Consider the following 19,022-nt stretch of genomic DNA (forward strand, 5'->3'; position numbering starts at 1 on the left):
AAATTCAGGCCACCATTTTACTTTTACTGATTTAAATAGACCTTTAAGGCGTAAAAACTAATCCATTTGCTCGAATATATGTCCAATACACTAAATTATTAGTGGTTTTGTATTAAAACTATTCAGTATTGTCAACCATTCGCAAATAAAGGGATTGTGCAAGAAGTAACTAACTGGACGATAAACATGCAGAAAATCAGACACTGGCTAGAAAAATTAACAGGTAAGGTTCCAAGGACATTTGAGCTACTTTACTTTACTATGTTATTATGTAGGTTGCAAAAATTAAAATGTGTGCATTCAAAAAAAATTTTTGTTTCGTTTGTTTTCACCCTGATTCACGACAAAGACAACACTTCAGTTTTCGCCTGTCTCGTGACCTGCACCCATTGTTGCGTCACACTCGTTTCAGAGCCTAAGAGAAAATCTTAGTCCGAAATTTGCAACTAATGACTCTTTACAGTCAGCTCGTCAAAGAGAAGATTAATTAGTGGTGGTTGGTGGTAAGTAAGTGTTTTTTACGTACGTGGTTTTTAAATTGAAATAAAAAAAACTTTATTATTGCAACAAAGAACAAATCAAATAACAAACTGCAATTTTTACTTTGTGTAGGCCTATGGAAATTGTCAAAGCTAAAGTTTGTATTATAATAAAGCACTTTTAATTTTTTTAATGTTACAATTTATACAACCTGGGTGCAAAATATATGCAGAACATCATTTACAAAAATTATAATTTGGTTTACAGGTCAAAATAGATGATGGAAGGTTGTTTCAACACAGAAAAGGATGTTGACAAACTGCTTGCTAAGTATGAAACACATAGCAGACAGAACAATCAAACACTTCAGCAACTTCAAGACCAAGTTTCAAAACTGCGTGGAGAGTTAATGCAAGCTGACACAGGCTCCATTCTGCTGCCTTCACAGCGAATGCTTTTCCTCCAACATATCAAACAAATCAGGACTTCAGGGCAAAAACTGTCTTCTCAGCACAAGGATTTGCACAGTAGCGTTTCAAGAGTGGGAAAGTCGGTGGAGAAAAACTTTGATGCTGACTGTAGCTCCGTTAACATGCCTGACATTCTTTCTGGTGAAGCACAGCGAAAGGTACTTAGCACTGCAATATGTGAACACATGTACCGACAAGGATCTGTCACCATTGCTGAGAGTATTGTCAGAGAGGGTGCACTTGAAATGGATGAAAATTGGCGGAAACCGTTTATTGAAATGAACGAAATTTTGCACAGCCTAAAGAACAAGGAAGTTGACCATGCATTAGATTGGGTTCAACGAAATCAAGAAAGACTGTTGATGGTAAAAAGTGACCTTGGGTTTAAGTTACACAGGGTAAAATTCATTGAACTTATAAAGCAAGGTCCATCACAACAACTAGCAGCCCTACAATATGCACGACATTTCCAGCGGTTTGTTCCTGAACACAATAGGGAGATTCAAAAACTTATGGGCTGTTTCTTATACCTCAGACAAGGCTTAGCAAATTCCCCATATGCTGACTTTCTAACTGACAAGGTTTGGAAAGAAATTCATGAATCCTTCGCTCAGGATTCATATCGCATGATGGGTATGTCTGTCGAAAGCCCCCTCATGTCAAGTTTTAGTGCAGGTTGTCAAGCTTTACCAGCTCTTCTGGCTATAAAATCAGTTATAGAGCAGCGTCAGTGCTCTGGTATTTTATCAAACATTGATGAACTCCCAATTGACATAGACTTAGACAGCTCCCAGCAGTACCATTCTGTGTTTGCTTGTCCAATTTTGCGACAATCAACTACTGTTAAAAATCCCCCACTTCGTCTTGTTTGTGGTCATGTGATTTCACAGGATGCCTTAACCAAACTAGTGTCCGGTTTTAAAGTCAAATGCCCATACTGTCCTGTAGAACAGTCACCAAACGATGCAAAAGAAATTCATTTCTAGTTTTAGGCCAATTATTGTTGTAATTTACCTACTGAGTACAATAACATTTCTGTGTTTAAAAGTATTTTCTGTGTTTATAGATTGCCATATTTTTTGTTCTTGCACAAATATGTTTTATAGAATGAAAAACAAATTCGGTGTTCCGGTTAAACTGTTGAAATTGTATGATTGCAATATATGTTGCTAGCAGTTATGTGTACGTGTCTTATTCATTTTTTTTTGCATAAGATAGTTTATACACAGTGACCTGCTTTTTTCACATTAGCTCTTGTGGCTAAAGCATTGTTTTTTGTCCCATTCTAGGAATTTTGTGTTACATAGGTAACTTTGGTAAGTTGTTTGTGTACCAATTATTGGAGAAGTGATTTGCAGTATGGGTGGATTCAAGTTGACAATCTTACTGGGTGTTCTGGCAATCTCAGGTATGTCTGTTAACTGTTCATGCTTATTTTCTACCTCTCCCTATATCTATGTATATATAACGATGTTATGGACATTTGCCCCCCTTCTATAACAAAAATTTTATGTTGTGGGTAAGTTTACTGTACATATAAATGCTAATGTTTGTGTTTGTTGCACAATGTAAAGCTCCATCAGAATGTACAGAGGTGTCAGATATGTAACAGGAAAGGTTGTCAACAGTTTAGTGTGAACAAATGGCAATGTGTGCCAAGGGTGCAGTTGTAGAGTCCTATTATTTGACATGCTGTGAGAACAGACCAAAGAAAAAGACTACACTCATGTCCACAATTATTCATCTGAAAAACAGTTTCTAATGAAGAATTGACGCAGCCTAAAAAAACATGCGATGTTGGTGAGTTAAAAGACTTGCATTGCAAATCCCAAAAATCAGTGTGCCAACAATTTATTCCTGATTTCATTGCAATCAAAATTTAAAATAAAATGGATTTAAATAAACTGATCTAGATCTAGACTTGCACCACCCCCAAGATGATTATCTCCAAAATCACCAAAACTAAACAATATTGTGGTTCCCGTATACCAACAATATGTATAATAATATATGAATCTTCTTATGCTGTGGAGTCAATGATAAATCCATGTAGATTTTAAGATTTCAATTAACAAAACTTAATAATAAAGTAATTAAGACTTGATTCAGTATTTAAATTTTTTGCATTGACAAAATTATATAATATTCCTATGGCAATCACAAGTTTTTTTACTTTGCAGTAACCACGTTTGGACAGGACGATACAACAGGTGATATATATATACAAATGCTATTTGTAAAAAGTGGGCTGTGTTTGCAAAAAAATTTTGGTGTATTCTCCACAAGGGCCTTTAAAAAGTTAATAAAATAAGAAATAATGTTTTTTATGTGTCAGTAATTGTAAACCTGCTTGTTTAAGGAATGACCACAGAGGCACCACAAAATAATACCTCGACCAATGTCCCGGAGACAGTTACACCACCATCTACCACTGGACAAGACACGACAACACCCTCAGATACAACAACACCATCTGCAACTACAACACAGGCACCCACCACTACAGCTCCTACTATTAAAACTAACACCTACAGATACAAAAACAGTAAAAATGAAACCTGCTTGCTTGTCACCATGGCCACAAAGTTTGCTGTGGTAAGTGTTTTTATGTGAAAATTTTGTGCAACGTATGTGGTGTTATCACGTTTTATCCAACTATATTTTCTACATTAATCGGTGTCAGTAACAATTATACAACATAGTGATTATAAGTTACATTTAGATAACAAAAAAAAAACAATGTCAAAAAAAAAAAAATTAATTTTTAATTGGTAATTTGTTAAGCATGCTTCAGCTAACTTGTCCAGTTAGACACAAACCAATTTTCACTTGCTGAGATTTTGTAACATTTAACCAAATAGACTCTCCTTTTCTCAGGGTGAAAAAACAGTGGTTGTTGGAGATGACGCAAAGGCAGACGCATCAAAATGCACATGTGAAAAGCTGTATGTAAATTTTGGAAAGGAAAACTGGTTTATGTTGTTGTTCAAGAATGATACAAAATCTTTTTATTTGGATACTGTGGAAGCACATGTTGATAATGGTTTGTAAAAGGATGGTTTCTGACTGTTTATGATGTTAAGGAAGTCAACTAAGATTATGTGACAAAGTTAGCTGTCTAAAGTTATATGCTGTTCATAAACAAGATAAACCCATTTCATATACATATTAAAAATGTTTTAAGCTGCACATTTTGAAGTTTTTTTATCTGTGGTTGTAGTTGATGCAAACACCACTGGAAAACAAATCGGAAAAACTGCATTGGGGGCATCTTATCGTTGTACATCAGGCATTACAGTTACTCTAAATAATAATGTTACTATGTATGACACAAGTGTACAATTTCAACCCTTCCTGGTTAAAGATGACAAATTTGGAACAGGTTTGTGTTTTATGTTTGAACTTAACTATAAATTCTAAACAAGTGAATATGGACCTCATGGTACAGTCAGGCCTCGCTAATTCGGACCACTTTTAATTATGACAGCTTGGCATTGTATCAAAGTTAACAAAATTTGTAAGAACAGAAAGAAATACCTTTTTATAGGCGTTTGATATTGCATAGTCAGGGCTTCCTGTTGTTCCGACTTCCGAATAACGAGGTCTGACTGTTTTCAAAATTGCCTGTCTGGGGGTATAGCAAAAAAAGTAGTTTAATAGATATGTAAATTTTACTTGCAATAAACTTAGTCTTTAAATCATCATCCAGTTTTGTGTGTGCATTAACAATCATGGTTTGGCATGGCTAACAAAACCCAATGTTTAAGTTTATTTAGGGGCTAATAAGAATGCTGTTATAAACCACTTGATTAAGAATTACTTGTGGACATACAATAAAGAACAGTTATTGTCAAAAAAATGCTTGAACATTAATGTAAAATATAGCAGTTAAAACGAACTCCCATTTGTTTTAGTGTATGACTGCCATAAAGACTTGAGTCCAATCATACCCATTGTAGTTGGTTCAGTGCTTGCAGCACTTGTTGTAATAGTGGTTGTAGCTTATATTATTGGTCGTCGGCGAAGCAGAAACGGATACGAGGAAATCTAAAACAATTCGTAAAAACATCTGTCACAAATGGAAACAATACCTTCACAAAACTCTGTGACAAAATTTGGTCTCATTTTGTTACATTTCACTGTTTGTCTCATAACATGGTAAATAGTTTTCTTGCACTTTTCTGGACAAGCCAGTTAGCTTTTTGGAAGGCTGTGTCCCACACAGCTATGAGATTTTGCAATTGCCTTTTGCCTTATAATTCCCTAGTGTAACAATACAAAACTACTTACATTCTTAAGTTTTTTTTTATTTGTTTATGCCGCGATTTGTTTCAGTGTAAAATATGCATTGTAAACGTTGTAATTTAAAAGGTAAAACATACAACAACTTGCCACCTCTGTTTGTGCCCAAGAAAGTCACATTACAATTCGGAAAAAATCCAGACAACAAAACATTATGTTACCACTCCTTGATGTTAGTGCATAGCTTTAGATACAAAACCATAAACATTGGTAAATAGTGTTTGGTTTGGGGCTTGGTTTAAATCTTTGATACCATGTACATGATAAAAGCAAATTGTTCTTTGTTAGTTGGGTTGTTTGTCTCGTTGCACAGTCTTGTGACAGTCACAACGTTCTGTTAATAATTGAACGCCCTATTTGCATTGGGTTGTGCTTTCGCAAACCTGTCGGTCATTTGACGTTTTTTTTTACGTTTCCACTAATGGCTGGTATTTCTGAATTCCCTATTACCTGGAAATAATGGTGTTATAAATGTTTGTGGTGTTTCTGCGTGGTGTTTGGATGTGGATTTTTATTATAACTAGAATATGAAAAGACACAAACCAGTTTAGTTCGGCTGTTGTAGGAATTTATTCTCACAAATAACTACTTGTTTTCAAAATTAAATAAAATTCATCTTTTAATTCACTGCTTTCTCAATACCTGTCTGCTACTGCTGCAACATGATATGTACACACTTAAAACATGTTTGTTCGCTGTGTGTGTGGTTCAAAGTACAAGTTATGGCATCCATATTAGTTGACACCTTTTGCAGCCAATTTTTATTTGCCGAGCGTTTTTCAGTAGTTGTTGTAATATTTCAAAAAAACATTGTATTGAACCAAACTAAAATATTTCTCTTTGTTTTTTTTTTCAAATTGAACATTGGACTTGGACCCTGTTGTGGCAAACGAATGAATCTGAAACCTCCATCAAATGGTCCGTAAATATTAAACCTTTCTTTGTTTGTTTTGTTTTGTTAACTAACAAATGCACCAATAATCTGGACACCGACGAATGTTGTTTTCTTGGGAAATTTGTTGCACGAATCCAAATCAAATGATCAAATTTTAACGCTGTTTGGCAAATAGCTGAAATTTGCGCTGCGGATATGACAAAGAACATTATCATTCCCATAGCAGTTGGATGTGCTTTGGGTGGCCTTATAATAATTGTGGTTATAGCATACCTAATTGGCAGGCGACGCATGCATAGATATGAGTCCATGTAAGAAGGCAAACTTATTCATCACTTGCAAATTGCATATTCCTGATTTTTTCACTGATTTTGTTGCCTAAATTATTTTGACACATGATTTCGCCATAAGGCTTTTTAAAGCATAAACTGTTACTTCAACATGGCAGGTTATCACCTTTTGTAGCATAGGATTGTTTTTTATTGGTATGTTGTTACGCGGTGGTGCAGGCTTACAAAAAACACAATGTTGACAAAGCGAGAGGTAGCTGTGATTTCATACATGTCGTTGCACTGTCATCTGGTTGTCAAATCACCGTGAACTAATTCCCTTAAACCGAGTAAAGGTTCTTTACCCTCCAAAACACAATGCCCATATTGCAGCCAGCCCGTTTCGTACATTTCCTCATGCTTTTCACAATCGCGTCTTCGGTGATTGTTCTTCCGTGTTGGCAATGCCGCACGAATACTGCCCACGCAGTTTCACGTGACGTAAAACAATACAGCACAGTGGAATTCGGCTGCACGAAAATAGCAGCTAGCGCCCATTGGCCACCAGCCCTAAAGTCTGCGCTTTTTCGACTGTCAATCGCTTTCGCAACCACCTCGCTCAATTTCTTCCGGTGGCCGCCTGATTGTAGTTTTGCATGGTTGCGCAACTCTTGTGCGGTGTGTAATAAGCGAAGCATGCTTTTTTGTCCCATTGTCGGTAGCAGCGGTTGTCAATTGCACGCTTAAGGCAGCAAACGGCAGAGTTTGTCAACGCCTGTGAATGTTGGTAGTTGGTCGGTAGACTGTAAATTGTGTTTTGTTCATTCGTGTGGGTGGGTTTACCACCAATGGAGAGGTTCGTAATTGCGCACACAACATGCCAATGCGTTGAACGACCTATTGCCCATCCACCAGCTAACACGCTTTGCGAAAGAAGTTACACTTTAACAAAACTCCCCGCAATCAGGTGTTTCCACGTGACTGGCACATGGGTCTCGTGCTGGCGGTTAGTTAAACAGTCACCAACTTACCCTTTCTCAAAATACGTTTCACCTAAAGTCTGCATATTTTGCAATATCCCGTCAATCCAACGTAATAACATCCACTTCTACTCTCTTACGTAGGTCGTGCGAATATAATTACGTGTTCTGTTTGTTGACGATAGACATTAAAAATATGTTGAAAATGCAAACCACCAGCTTGGCGTGGGTTTTCGTTTTTACAAAAGCGGCAATTTTGAAATTTAATAACAGTCATTCAAACAAAGGTTTTTTAAGTCGCATTGGACGAAAGGTCATCAACCACACAATGTCTTTGCAATTCCACTTATAAATAATCCCATACAATGTCCCACACCAAGTTTAAGGTCCCTGTAAAATGTGATGACATGACAATAATAGTTGAAGCGTTAAAACCCTGTAGCTGTGCACTGTTTGTTGTTGGTAGTATGCATTGGTGGAAAACCTTTGCCTAAGGGAGGTGATTAAATTTGCCAATGTATGTAGTCAATAAAACGAAAACCGTTTTTTCTTGTGTAGTTATTTTTTCAGTAAAATAATCTAGTTTTAGGAAATAACTTACATGCACCTTAAACCCCAATAAAAGCTAGGCGCCAGACAAATTTACATCTCACACATAAACATAATGGCACGAACAGAGCTGGCAAGCGCATTTTCTTTTTTCCTGCTTTCTAATTAAACACCAAATTTTTCCTGCTGTCCAATCAAACAAACCCGCTCATAGTGTTTTCTTTCTATGTGTGCATTAGTGTGTTTTGTGTTTTTTTGCATCCTTTTTGTGTGTGAAACCCTTCAAGTTTTCGAAAGGATTTCCTGGTATTTCCACCTCGCTATGTAATAAAATATACACATGCCTTTCATTTCGCCACAGTCGGCATTATGAAATAAACCATCGTTCACCCCACACTACCGTGGACAAGTGTCATGTTTTTTATTGGGCAATCGAGTGCCGAATGACAAGGAAGAAGTGTGTATTGTTGGAGAAAAACAGTCGACAGTGAGGGTGTTTCAGATAAAGGAGCAAGGTTTAATATTGACAGTGGATGCCTCATTATAGGTTAGTTACAAAACGCGATTTGGCGGCGGTCGGCAGTTCTGCTTAGCGTTAATCGCCATTTTTCACTTATTTCCATCTTTTTGTTTGAACAGAATCCTTATTTCCCACTGGTATTTAACTTTTTAAACTTACAATTTAAATGTTAATAAGTGTACGACACACAGTGAATACAGAATATAATATTTCTCTTCCTTTTCGGTGCCAAATAATCAACTACCTAACAGCTCTGTTATTTTCTACCGGTTAAGAACCACTGCTTTAAATAATTAAAAATTACCGAAATTTTTGTTGAAAAAGTGCATTGTATCAACAAAGTTGATTGATGTAATGCACGTTTTGAAAATAGGCCTAATAATATATAACCTACATAGGATTGTTGTGAAAACGTTTGTGACATAAATTTTTACTGACGTGATTGTGTGAACTACATACTAGCGATGCACCAAATTACTTTTATTTGGCGAAACCAAAGCTTAACGTATAGATTCGACCTAACAAACCGAACACGGTATTAAAATGTTAACCCCTTTCCACGATGTTTCCCAACAAACCTTTGCAACCCTAAAAAATGTTAAACGAGCCACGCGTTTGCAAAAGTGCCCGCATTTTTTTAAAAACAAGCAAAAAAGATCAAATCGACTTAATGTAAAAAGGTCGTAAAGTTTTTTCGACGAAATGCCGGTCCTGGAAACCTAATTTCTAATGATCGGCCTTGTTCAAAAGAGAAACAAATGCCTTAATTTCGGTCGAATAAATTAGGCAAACCGAGTGTTTGATGCATCTCTAGTACGTATAAGAAACTGAACTCTCGGTTGCAAATCATAAGTGAAAATCTGTACACAGGGCCTTCGCAAGCTCATTATGCCCCGTAGGCAAGTTTCGTTTTTTTCCCTCATAAAATCACCTCTTGCCAACCAAATCGCTGTTTGTTGAATTACTATACCAGCTAGCACGTGTTTTGCCAAAGCAATCGGGAAGGTTATCCCGATGTGCACCTTTTGGCTCAAATGAATGAGTGTTGCGCCCCCTTACGGCATGTACCCTCACCGCAAACTTATTTCAGTGAACTTGAGTTTTTTTTTTCAAAAAACATAGCATCAATTGTGCAAAAGAAGGCAATTTCTTGCTGGAACTGTGTCTTGGAAAACTGAATTTAAATTCAAGAAAAGTTTAAAGTTTTTGAGTTGATCGTATAAACACAGAAATAAAGGTTTTCCCTGAAATAACACTATTTGCTTTTTCAGTTTCAGCATCGCCGGATCCCACTGTAGGTAAGTTCTTAGTTTTTCGTTGGTTTTGATTAAAGTATGATTTGGGAAACTGTTTTCTCATGACCCGGAAAAAAATTGGCTGACCGAAATTCGGCATCCGGTCCCCGTTTACTAAATGCAAATTCTATTGGTTTGTTTCAGCATCTTGGACGGGGAAAAATGGCAATGACACTTGCTTTGTTGCCAAAATGGGGATCCAGTTCAGCGCTATGTACAACGATAGTGGAAAAGATTTAAAACAAGTAGGCTTCGTATAGTGTAGTTTCTCAAACATTTGGAACTTTTTTTGGACGATCCGAGGTCCACGGCTAAAATAAAGAGAATTTTTCGCCTAAGATACAGAGGACCAAACCAACATTGCACATACTTTTTCTATAACACAATAGAAAAACAATTGTTGAGAAAATCGTTATTGTTTAAGAATACATGCACTTGTGGAATAGTCATAGCCTACTATTTACAGGGTTATTTCAACTTCAATGGAACCATAATGCCCACGTCTGAGAGCTGCAACAATACGTCAAACTTTTCTGTTACTTGGAAACAGCCGGACTTCGAACTTATGGTGACATGGTCAAAAGATAAGACAGACTTTCGTATGACCAGTGTTAGCCTATTGTTCAACGCCACGAAAACAGCGTTTCCTAACAGCACAGGTACGTATGTGCTTGCTTTAAACTGTTTAAAGATATTGTTGGTATTCCGCTGTCTGCACAAATTTTTATTGTTCAAATTGTGTCTTTTGAGGCAAGCATGTCAATAAAAACCATCGTTTTACAAAATTATAAAAATAAAAACAAACTAAAGATAACGGTTCACTATACAAATAATACAAACCGCTATCTTAATGTTCAAGTATAGACCGTATATGTTCAAACCGTAGTGTTATGCCAGGTACAACTCCAAAAAAAACTCAACCAGTGCAACAATAATCCATTCGTCGTGGTATAATTTCACATCTCCATCACCTCTTTTCCTATACATCTGCGTAATGAACTTACTTTACCAGAAACCAAACAAGTTACGGCAACGGCCGACGGGCTCATGTTGATGGACACAACCCTTGAAAATTCCTACAGTTGCTCCAAGGAATCCCTAATTGCCTTAACATCTAATTCGTCTGAAATGTCTATGCCTTACCTGCGCCTTGTAAACGTTTCTGGGCTGCAACCCTTTATGATGAACAAGACAAAACCTGGCAAAGGTAAGCGGTTCTACTTAAACTACACGTGGATTTGCGAATTTCTGTTGTTGATCAAAGTTAAAGGATTTGTGTTTGTAATATATATTGTGACAAGAGAAAATCTTATAAACTGACTGCATGAATCAACCTGTGTCTGTGCAGGTCGGTATTAATTTTGTTTCAGCAATTTAAGCAAACTCGAAAAGAGTAACAGACGATCAGCGTCAGAGTATGATTTTTTCTTTACAACAGAAATATTTATTTCTGGAAAGTTCTGAGAAACTAAATCAGCCAACTTGGGTCGTAAATAATATTCTGATCAAATTCTTGATGCATTGGTTAATCTGACAACCGCAGCCGCAACCCAAACCTTCCTAAAGGGTACATGTCATGGTAAGGCCAAACTAAATGAGTCCCATTTGCTTTTGCAGACGAAAAGTGTTATCGAGATCAGCCTGCAGTTTCGCCCATGAAAGGCAAATGGATGGTAACAGACGAAAAAACGAAGGAGACGTGCATCCGTGTTGACGCTACGATGAGTCTACAGATGAAATACCACGATATTATTGGCCAGGTAAATAAGCAACCACACCCATTGGCAACATATAGAGCGATGATGCTGAGCACATCTAAACGTAGGATCTAAACGTGCTGTATAGTGTAGAGGCATCTGACAGAACAGGGCATTCTCAATAACGTTGTGAGAATGATTCGTGACATTGGAACAGTCAGCAACAGGCGGAAGGGACCATGGCCTCTTCCCAATATATAGTTCCCCTCGTCCTTAGACTAAGATTTGTCAGACGGGTTTTATCGAAATGTCTAATTTCTGTCTTAGTTCTAGTTGGGATATTTATACACCGTTAACGTTATAATTCGTGACACGGTGTTTGAAACTTTTACTTTCCTAAAACTTTTGGACCCTGAAAAATTCCAGACTGGCTATACGTCACAGTTTCAAAGGCTTACTTTATTTCATGGGTTTACAGAAAAGCAGCCAGTTCAGCATGCTTTTACCTCAACGTGACTTATTAACATATTAAAAAATACTGGATTTTCTTACCACGAACATCGTTTTCCTTGTGAGACTTGAACCACCAAATATTATTTAGGCCGTAGATGTTTCAATTCCTATCGATGGAAGCAAAGCAAAGGCGACTGGAAGCTGTGGAGACAAATCGCTTACCTTGGATCTTGACGGTGACAAAGCAGTGGTTCTCACCCTTATGTTTACCCAGAGTGCAAAAACCTATGCACTTGACACCGTGATGTTGCAGTACGAAAACTCTGCAAAATATTTTCAAAATCACGAAGGTGAGATTCCTTACTGCACTGTGCCTTGTCCAGCTGCACATCTACAAATCTTACAAATATGTTTGACTTTTTCAACATTAAAAATTAAAGTAGAAAACGCTATTATTTGGCCAATCTGTATAGCACAGTTTAATTTAACAAGATAACAATATATTGTAACATGAAACGTTGTTTAACATTAAAAACGTTGTATATACCTCGGATAAAAGTTACATATGATATCGACAAAATCATATTATAGTGCAGTATTTCAAAACGACTTGTGTCACAGCAGTAGGATACTATTATCGTTATTCCAATTTTTATTCCCAGGCACCTTTTAATTTTCCAGAATGTTCATCCACGTTTACATTCAATTACTGTTTTCAGATTACAGCAAAATGTCACTGGTCAACGTTACGAGCTTAAACGCCTTCTCCACCAGCCTTGGAAACTCGTACAGGTGTGATTTGGATCAAGATCTTCCCGTTGCCAACTTAACTTCGGTCGGAGATTCCTTGACGATCAACTTCATTAAAACGACTCAGATGGAAGCTTTCAATAAAAGCAGCGTAAATGGAACTTTCAGCGGAGGTAAGTTTAGTTGGGTCCCACAAATATTTCATCATTTTTATAATAAATATCATGTTGGTTAAATTATTTTTTTTTGCACAATCGTTAAAGTTATCTTGGGTCGATCAATCTGGTTATGTAATATTTATACTGTTTGCAAACACAGAACGCCTTTTCACAGACCACTAAAACTTCTTTTGATGTTTTGTTGTGAATTTACCACACAAGAGCAAATGTTATGAAAGGTGGAGAGCAAGCAATTAAATATTCATATGTTTTGTTTTCCAGCTCAGTTTTGCGCAGCTGAAGCCACGACGGCAATTCCAATCAGCTCCCGTAAGTTGTTATTCATGCCACATTGTTATTATACCAGGGATGATATTGCCTAAAAAGTTACAATCCGCTTAATCACAGATTTGTAGCAGGTTATATAAGCAGTTAAAATAAACAAAAAATATGCAGTTTCCTATGTAGCGCATATAGCCTCTCCAAAATTGTCTTGAAAAATCAAAACTGGTAAATTAACGCCCTTTTAAATACTTTCTTAGCGACCACAGCACCACCGTACGTCCCTGCAACTGACCCAACCATTGGTGAGTAGCCATAAATGATCAGCTTTTATGTTGTCTATGTATCGCCAGCACGCTTATACAACAACATCGTTATACATATAGACTGCCATTTTCTTCATTAGGTAAATAAATTTGATGGTTTGCACATAATCCTGTTTAAACCCTTCAAACTATATCCTGGGTAAATCAGTGTTTAAGTGTCTGAAAACGCTCGTTATGCTTCCGACTGCATCGAACCCTATGACCATAAAACAATACCGCAGAGAACTTCACTATTACTGACACCAAGAACAAGAACATCACGTGTTTCATGGGTCAGGTTGGTCTTCAGATGCGCCTCAAGTACCAGAAGAAAAACAAAACTTGGGTAAATTCCTGCACTTGTAATTGGTTTAGGTTTTTCTCTTCTCCAAACCTCAATAACGTTTGGCAAATTTATTCAAGGCCGACATTGCGTTCAACTTCCCAAAGGCAAACAGCACAGTCACAGCTGTGTGCAATGCCACACAGTCCGTTGTTACGTTCACAATGAGAACACGCAAGATCGTGTTGACCTTCATGGGCGACTCCAAAAGCAACCAGGCTTACTTGAGCTCAGTTAGCACAACCTACCAGACCAACGGGGACTTCCCCGACGCTATTAACCAAAGTAAGTTAAAAATTAAATTATTGACCTTTTGTGTACAGCTATCGTATTTTCCATTATAATGGGTTCTATATAACTCTTAGTAACATTCGAGTTACTTAAATTGCATTGTCAAACGCACTTTGGTGTAGTGTTGTACCTTTGGTGTAGCATTTAGTGTGTATATGACGTCATACTGCTCGGCCGGATCGGTTTCTCGAACATTCTGCAGTATATGCGTAACAACACGGGCCAAATCGGTAAAGGAGTAACTTGCAACCCATACTTTACATGACCAATTTTCGACAGCTGCCCCACCGGTGAACGACATGATGTCTGGACTGATGTTCCTCCACAGCTCCATGAACGAATCCTACTCGTGTATGTCCCGCGAAACCGACGTCTTGGTCAACCCGACCACGATGTTGGTCGTCCGCATCACTGGCGTCAAAACCCAGTCTTTCAAAATTAAGTCGAAGAAATTCTCGAACTGTGGGTAGTTCTGTTTGCTGCGTGGAGAAGTAAAACAGTAAAAACGTGTTTATTATTTTCCTACAGCGACGTTTTGTTACTACGATCAGCCAACCCCCGCTGCAACAACGGGAAATTGGAGCATTACGGACCAAGCTAAGCACGAGTGTGCTCGTTACATGTTCTCTCTCTATGCCAATATCACATACCGCAATTTCGTCGGAACGGTTAGAACTTAAATCACTTGTGTTTTAAGCAAGAAGTAGTTAATTCAATTATAGTACTGATAATGAACGCAGTTAGCGTTCGAAACGTCTATTCTAGTTGACACGAATAGCATATTTCCTTTGACTTTTCCATTTTAAGTAATCAACTCCAAGTATTTTGCACGCACGAAGTGTAACCAATCTAAATTGTTTTTGCTCAGCGCAAAGTTTATGTTTTTGCAAAAAAGGCATAAATATTTTAAGTACGAATGTTAACTTAAGTGTAGATATTATGATATTGGCGAAATTTTGGCGCTTTTAAGGATAAACTTCATAAATTTCTTCACCAAATGAACCACATGTTTAGAATTTAGTATTAATTACAGACATCGTTACGAAATTTGTTGTGTAAAAATACGAATTGTAAACGTAGGTACGTTATTGCACTGAATTGCAAACAATTAATTTTTACTTCAACGAAAACAAATCAAAACGTTGTTATAATATTTGCAGATGAATCACGCAATCGTTCCTCTCTCCAACAACACCAAGATCGCCAACGGCTTCTGTGGAAAGGAGGTGTCTCTACTCTGGGTCAACATGACTGGAGCCAATTTCACTTTCACGTTCAACAAAACAGATTCGACTTCCAAGGCAACTTACCACATGAAAGGGGTTTTCATTGATTACGACTCGACTAATTCCATGTACTTCCCCAACCACGAGTATGTCGGTAAGTTGCTCTATGCCGATGTGTACCATGACAATTTGATGGTAAAGGACTGCGATAACGTAGCTTTACATCATAGTATTAAAGAACATGTCGTAGTTTTAAAGATATAGCACAAACAAAACTCTTGGATTAAATAAAGAAAAATTAGTTGCTTGTTTTATTTGCAAAGTTGCTACATATGAATGAAATTGCTAGAATTATAAAAATTACATTTAAAATACAGCAGTACTCAATGACAGTGTAATGTCGTTCTAATGTCTTGACGCTATAATTCCATGTATTAAATGTTGACGAGAGTGTTCGATGCAGAAGTATGTAAAAAAATATCTTAATGCCTTCTCAGTCTTCTCTGAGCACTGATGATAAACACAGTAGTGTTTGAAACGTTTGCTTCAGCATGTTTGGAATATTACCTTTGATCTTTCTATTCCCCCAAATAAAGTTAATATTAACAAGTAAAGTCAATCTACAGTTGGTTCTAAAAGGCGTATATCGATGATATTAGTTTCGTTTTTCAGCTGAAAAGACCGTGCGCGTGTCGAATAACAGCCTTAAACTGTTCAACACCCATTCCGGCCACTCGTATAAGTGCTCTGCCAACACCACCGCTAATCTGAACATGACGGTCGTTACTTTTGCCAACGTTCACATCCAGCCGTTCGGAATTGAGGAATCAAAGGGATTCGCATCAGGTAACGTGTAATATTGTCATCGTCATTTTTAGCATGCTTTACTACATGGAAAATGTGGACATCGATTGGTAAAAAGACTGATCCATTGGTTTTGCTTAGGTGACATTTGTTTCCTATAGTTTAACTAATAATTGTTCACGATGGATTTGTCCTGCATTAAAACTAAGCATGTTTTGGTATAGTTGAGTAAAGTATATTTAAAGTAATAATTGCGGTTTGGAATATGATAATTTCCACTATCTGTAGTACTGCCAACCTCTACACTGTGGATTGATATTACTGCATAAAAAGACTAAGGCAGAGATCGGCAAACTAAGGGTTACTCTTTCAGCCTCTGTTATGGCTGCATAGAGGCGACATGCTCGAAAAAAACTATGGTAATTGAAAGCACTTGTCAGATTTTGCAAGGTCGCTAAAGCGTACAGTGACGATTATTTTGGTGCTTGTGCGTTGAAAGGTCAAAATAATCCGTGCTAACCAAGGTTTTGTAGCTCGGATTTCGTTTCATTTTAGTGGTGAGGCTTGTTGCATATTAAAGATTCCGGCCTCTGTGTTAAGGCATATAATTTGGTTTACAAAACCACTGTCTAAAAGTGTTACAATAATCATTGCCTCCACTTCTTGCCATGGCATGCGTATTTTTTTGATAATTAAGGTTGCTAACGCAGGACATGCTACAAGCATACCTGAATAATGCCATGGGTACTGAACACAGACCAATTATTCCCATATGCCTTTAATGCTTTAACTCAAGACTAAATAAATGTACGCAGCGGAAGATTGTGAGTCGGATGAGAACAAACTGAGTTCGGGCGAAATTGCTGTGGTCGCAGTTAGCATCGTGCTCTTTATAATTGTATTTGTGGCCCTCGTTGTCTATTTGTGCAAGAAATGCCGAAAGAAGGACGAATACCAGGCTCTCTATTAAATTTCTGAAGCCTTAACAGCAAACCAATTCCCATTCGTTCCCAATGTGCGATTGCTCGTTTTCAAACTCGATAATTTTTTGGCAATGTTGTGTTTCGAATGAGATAATTACAGATGTTTGGCTTGCTGAATTGCATTTGAAGAGGTGTGTAGTTAAATATCCGCAACCTGGCGCTAAAGGGTCATCCCACCGCTGGAACCACAACACTTAAATTCAGTAATATTGCCACGATCCAAGTCAACAAAAAATCTGGTTTTCGTCCTTCAATGCGGTTCCGCGTTAAAATCCCCCAAAAATATCTACATTTTTAAACTTAACATTCTATATCAACCCACTTGTATAAATTACGACCAGCTGCTAGCAAAATGTACATGTTGTTCTAAACGATTTGTTTGGTTCCGCGCTTATTTTACTACACCCCCATTAATTCAAACGTCGTAAAATGTGTAAAACACATCGTAACGATGCAACATCATTCCTTCTTTGTGTGAGCAGCTGAAGATTGCTCCGGCACCGACTCCGGCGGTGGTTGGAGCACTTGGAAAATTGTCGTTGTAGCACTGATAGCTGTTGTGGTTGCTGCGCTTATCGGTGGGCTGACCTACTTTGGTGTGCGCAAGTACAAATCGAATAAACAAGGCTACCAAGAAATGTAGAGCATCACGAACTTTGTCATTTAATTTTGTCGCTTTGGATCCGCAATCGTGTGGTAAATGGTACGATTTGACTGGTTGATTTTTATGTAAATTTGCTGAAATGTATTTAGTAACGTTTTTTGCAAGTGTGCATTTCTCTTCTTTCCTTCGTGGCTGCTCTTGTGGTAAATTATGAGTAGTACGTTTGATGTAGTCCACATACTCGAAAAACTTCTGATCCTTTAAGTTGTGTGACTTGCAAATTTGGCTCAATGCCATGAAGGTGAACAAAATAGCCTCAAACAATAGAAGTTCCCAAGCGTAGGGTTTTATTATATTTAAAGTAACCAAACAACTTGTGTAGCTATCACATGCGTTCAAGCAAAATAAGCGCTGATTTTAAATAGCAAAGATGTGCGATTACACTCAGATCGTGTTTTGTTTTCAGTTTTCAAACCATGTTTTTTTGCAGACTTGTTGTATTTAACGTAGGATTTGGTTTGGCTTGCATGAAATGTTAAGAGGAATGCCAACCCACCCTTGATTACTCACCTTTTAAGATTTTTAAGTAAACAATTTTTTTACTAAACTTATGTTTTTTTTCTGTTTACCTCCACCACCCCTTCGTTTTGTTCATCCCTGTTCCTCTTATAATTTTTACTGCAAACCAAACCGAATCAAAATGCGACGTGTTTTTCTTTCTGTCACCAAAACCCACGCTTATTTCTGCTTTCAATCGTTCTTTACTCCCCCTTGACCCCTTGACCCCTTGACCCCTTGACCCCAAACTATCCTTTCTACTCCTACCCGTCTGACCTATAGCTGAGGACTGTGCAAATGATGACCTAAGTCCAGTGATACCCATAATCGTGGGGTCTGTGTTGGCTGTGCTGGTCGTCATCGTGATAATTGCCTACATGGTTGGCCGTTCCAGGTCTAAGAAGTACGAAGCCATTTAATCACCTTCACCTTCAGGCCTGTAATAATCCTATGTATAGTCAGTGTACCGCGGTGTGGGATTGAACAGAAATACAACCATGAAACATATTGTGTAATGACAAAAACCTATTACCGCTTCACATGAATTTAAAAGCAAAGTGAATATATACATGTCCAAGTTCAATTTCACTTCATATTACACCCTTCCCGCCTTAACTTGATCACGTGATTGTCTTTCATTAATTCGAAATAAATGCTTGGTGCCTCAGCAAAATATTTGAGTGCCATAATTAGATTTTTTGTCTTTTTGATTCTGTGCAATAGAATGTCGTTTTTGTTTCGTGCCGATTTTGTGTCACTGATTTGTACATTCATCTTTGTACTTGCGGCTTCATGTGAATAAAAAGAG

At 37.5% G+C, this 19,022-nt stretch overlaps 3 protein-coding genes across 4 annotated transcripts; all 3 read left to right on the forward strand.

Moving 5' to 3' along the window:
- Positions 1-395: 395 nt before the first annotated feature.
- Positions 396-2,236, forward strand: LOC145902094 (E3 ubiquitin-protein transferase RMND5B-like). Its single transcript, XM_082989952.1, has 2 exons — positions 396-503; positions 748-2,236. Exon 2 carries the CDS (start codon positions 758-760, stop codon positions 1,934-1,936), a length of 1,179 nt encoding a protein of 392 aa, XP_082846078.1. The 5' UTR covers positions 396-503; positions 748-757; the 3' UTR covers positions 1,937-2,236.
- Positions 2,228-8,344, forward strand: LOC145902095 (lysosome-associated membrane glycoprotein 2-like). Of its 2 annotated transcripts, none has more exons than XM_082989953.1 (6): positions 2,228-2,358; positions 3,131-3,160; positions 3,310-3,545; positions 3,828-3,993; positions 4,171-4,332; positions 6,323-8,344. In XM_082989953.1, exons 1-6 carry the CDS (start codon positions 2,310-2,312, stop codon positions 6,460-6,462), a joined length of 783 nt encoding a protein of 260 aa, XP_082846079.1. In that variant the 5' UTR covers positions 2,228-2,309; the 3' UTR covers positions 6,463-8,344. The 2 variants fall into 2 exon arrangements, with proteins under 2 accessions (XP_082846079.1, XP_082846080.1); XM_082989954.1 differs by lacking the exon at positions 6,323-8,344 and adding an exon at positions 4,865-5,309.
- A 1,407-nt stretch (positions 8,345-9,751) lies between these two features.
- Positions 9,752-18,640, forward strand: LOC145902691 (uncharacterized). The gene is made up of 16 exons (XM_082990765.1): positions 9,752-9,763; positions 9,905-10,005; positions 10,227-10,419; positions 10,773-10,967; positions 11,378-11,520; positions 12,059-12,260; positions 12,630-12,833; positions 13,101-13,148; positions 13,361-13,405; positions 13,648-13,751; positions 13,829-14,033; positions 14,319-14,501; positions 14,568-14,707; positions 15,200-15,419; positions 15,938-16,111; positions 17,535-18,640. The coding sequence occupies exons 2-16, from the start codon at positions 9,952-9,954 to the stop codon at positions 17,693-17,695; spliced, it is 2,271 nt and encodes a 756-aa protein (XP_082846891.1). The 5' UTR covers positions 9,752-9,763; positions 9,905-9,951; the 3' UTR covers positions 17,696-18,640.
- The last annotated feature ends 382 nt before the right edge of the window (positions 18,641-19,022 follow it).

The sequence above is a fragment of the Ascidia mentula genome, chromosome 5 (genome assembly GCF_947561715.1).
Source record: "Ascidia mentula chromosome 5, kaAscMent1.1, whole genome shotgun sequence".
Classification (NCBI taxonomy): Eukaryota; Metazoa; Chordata; class Ascidiacea; order Phlebobranchia; family Ascidiidae; genus Ascidia; species Ascidia mentula.

Excerpts from the sequence above, each read along its gene's own strand:
- LOC145902094 (XM_082989952.1), top strand. The coding sequence starts at position 758 with ATGATGGAAGGTTGTTTCAACACAGAAAAGGATGTTGACAAACTGCTT.
- LOC145902095 (XM_082989953.1), top strand. The coding sequence starts at position 2,310 with ATGGGTGGATTCAAGTTGACAATCTTACTGGGTGTTCTGGCAATCTCA. Across the intron at positions 2,359-3,130 it reads GGGTGTTCTGGCAATCTCAG|TAACCACGTTTGGACAGGAC; the intron begins GTATGTCTGTTA and ends TTTACTTTGCAG. Across the intron at positions 3,994-4,170 it reads GGAAGCACATGTTGATAATG|TTGATGCAAACACCACTGGA; the intron begins GTTTGTAAAAGG and ends CTGTGGTTGTAG.
- LOC145902691 (XM_082990765.1), top strand. The coding sequence starts at position 9,952 with ATGGGGATCCAGTTCAGCGCTATGTACAACGATAGTGGAAAAGATTTA. Across the intron at positions 10,006-10,226 it reads GTGGAAAAGATTTAAAACAA|GGTTATTTCAACTTCAATGG; the intron begins GTAGGCTTCGTA and ends TACTATTTACAG. Across the intron at positions 10,968-11,377 it reads CAAGACAAAACCTGGCAAAG|ACGAAAAGTGTTATCGAGAT; the intron begins GTAAGCGGTTCT and ends TTGCTTTTGCAG.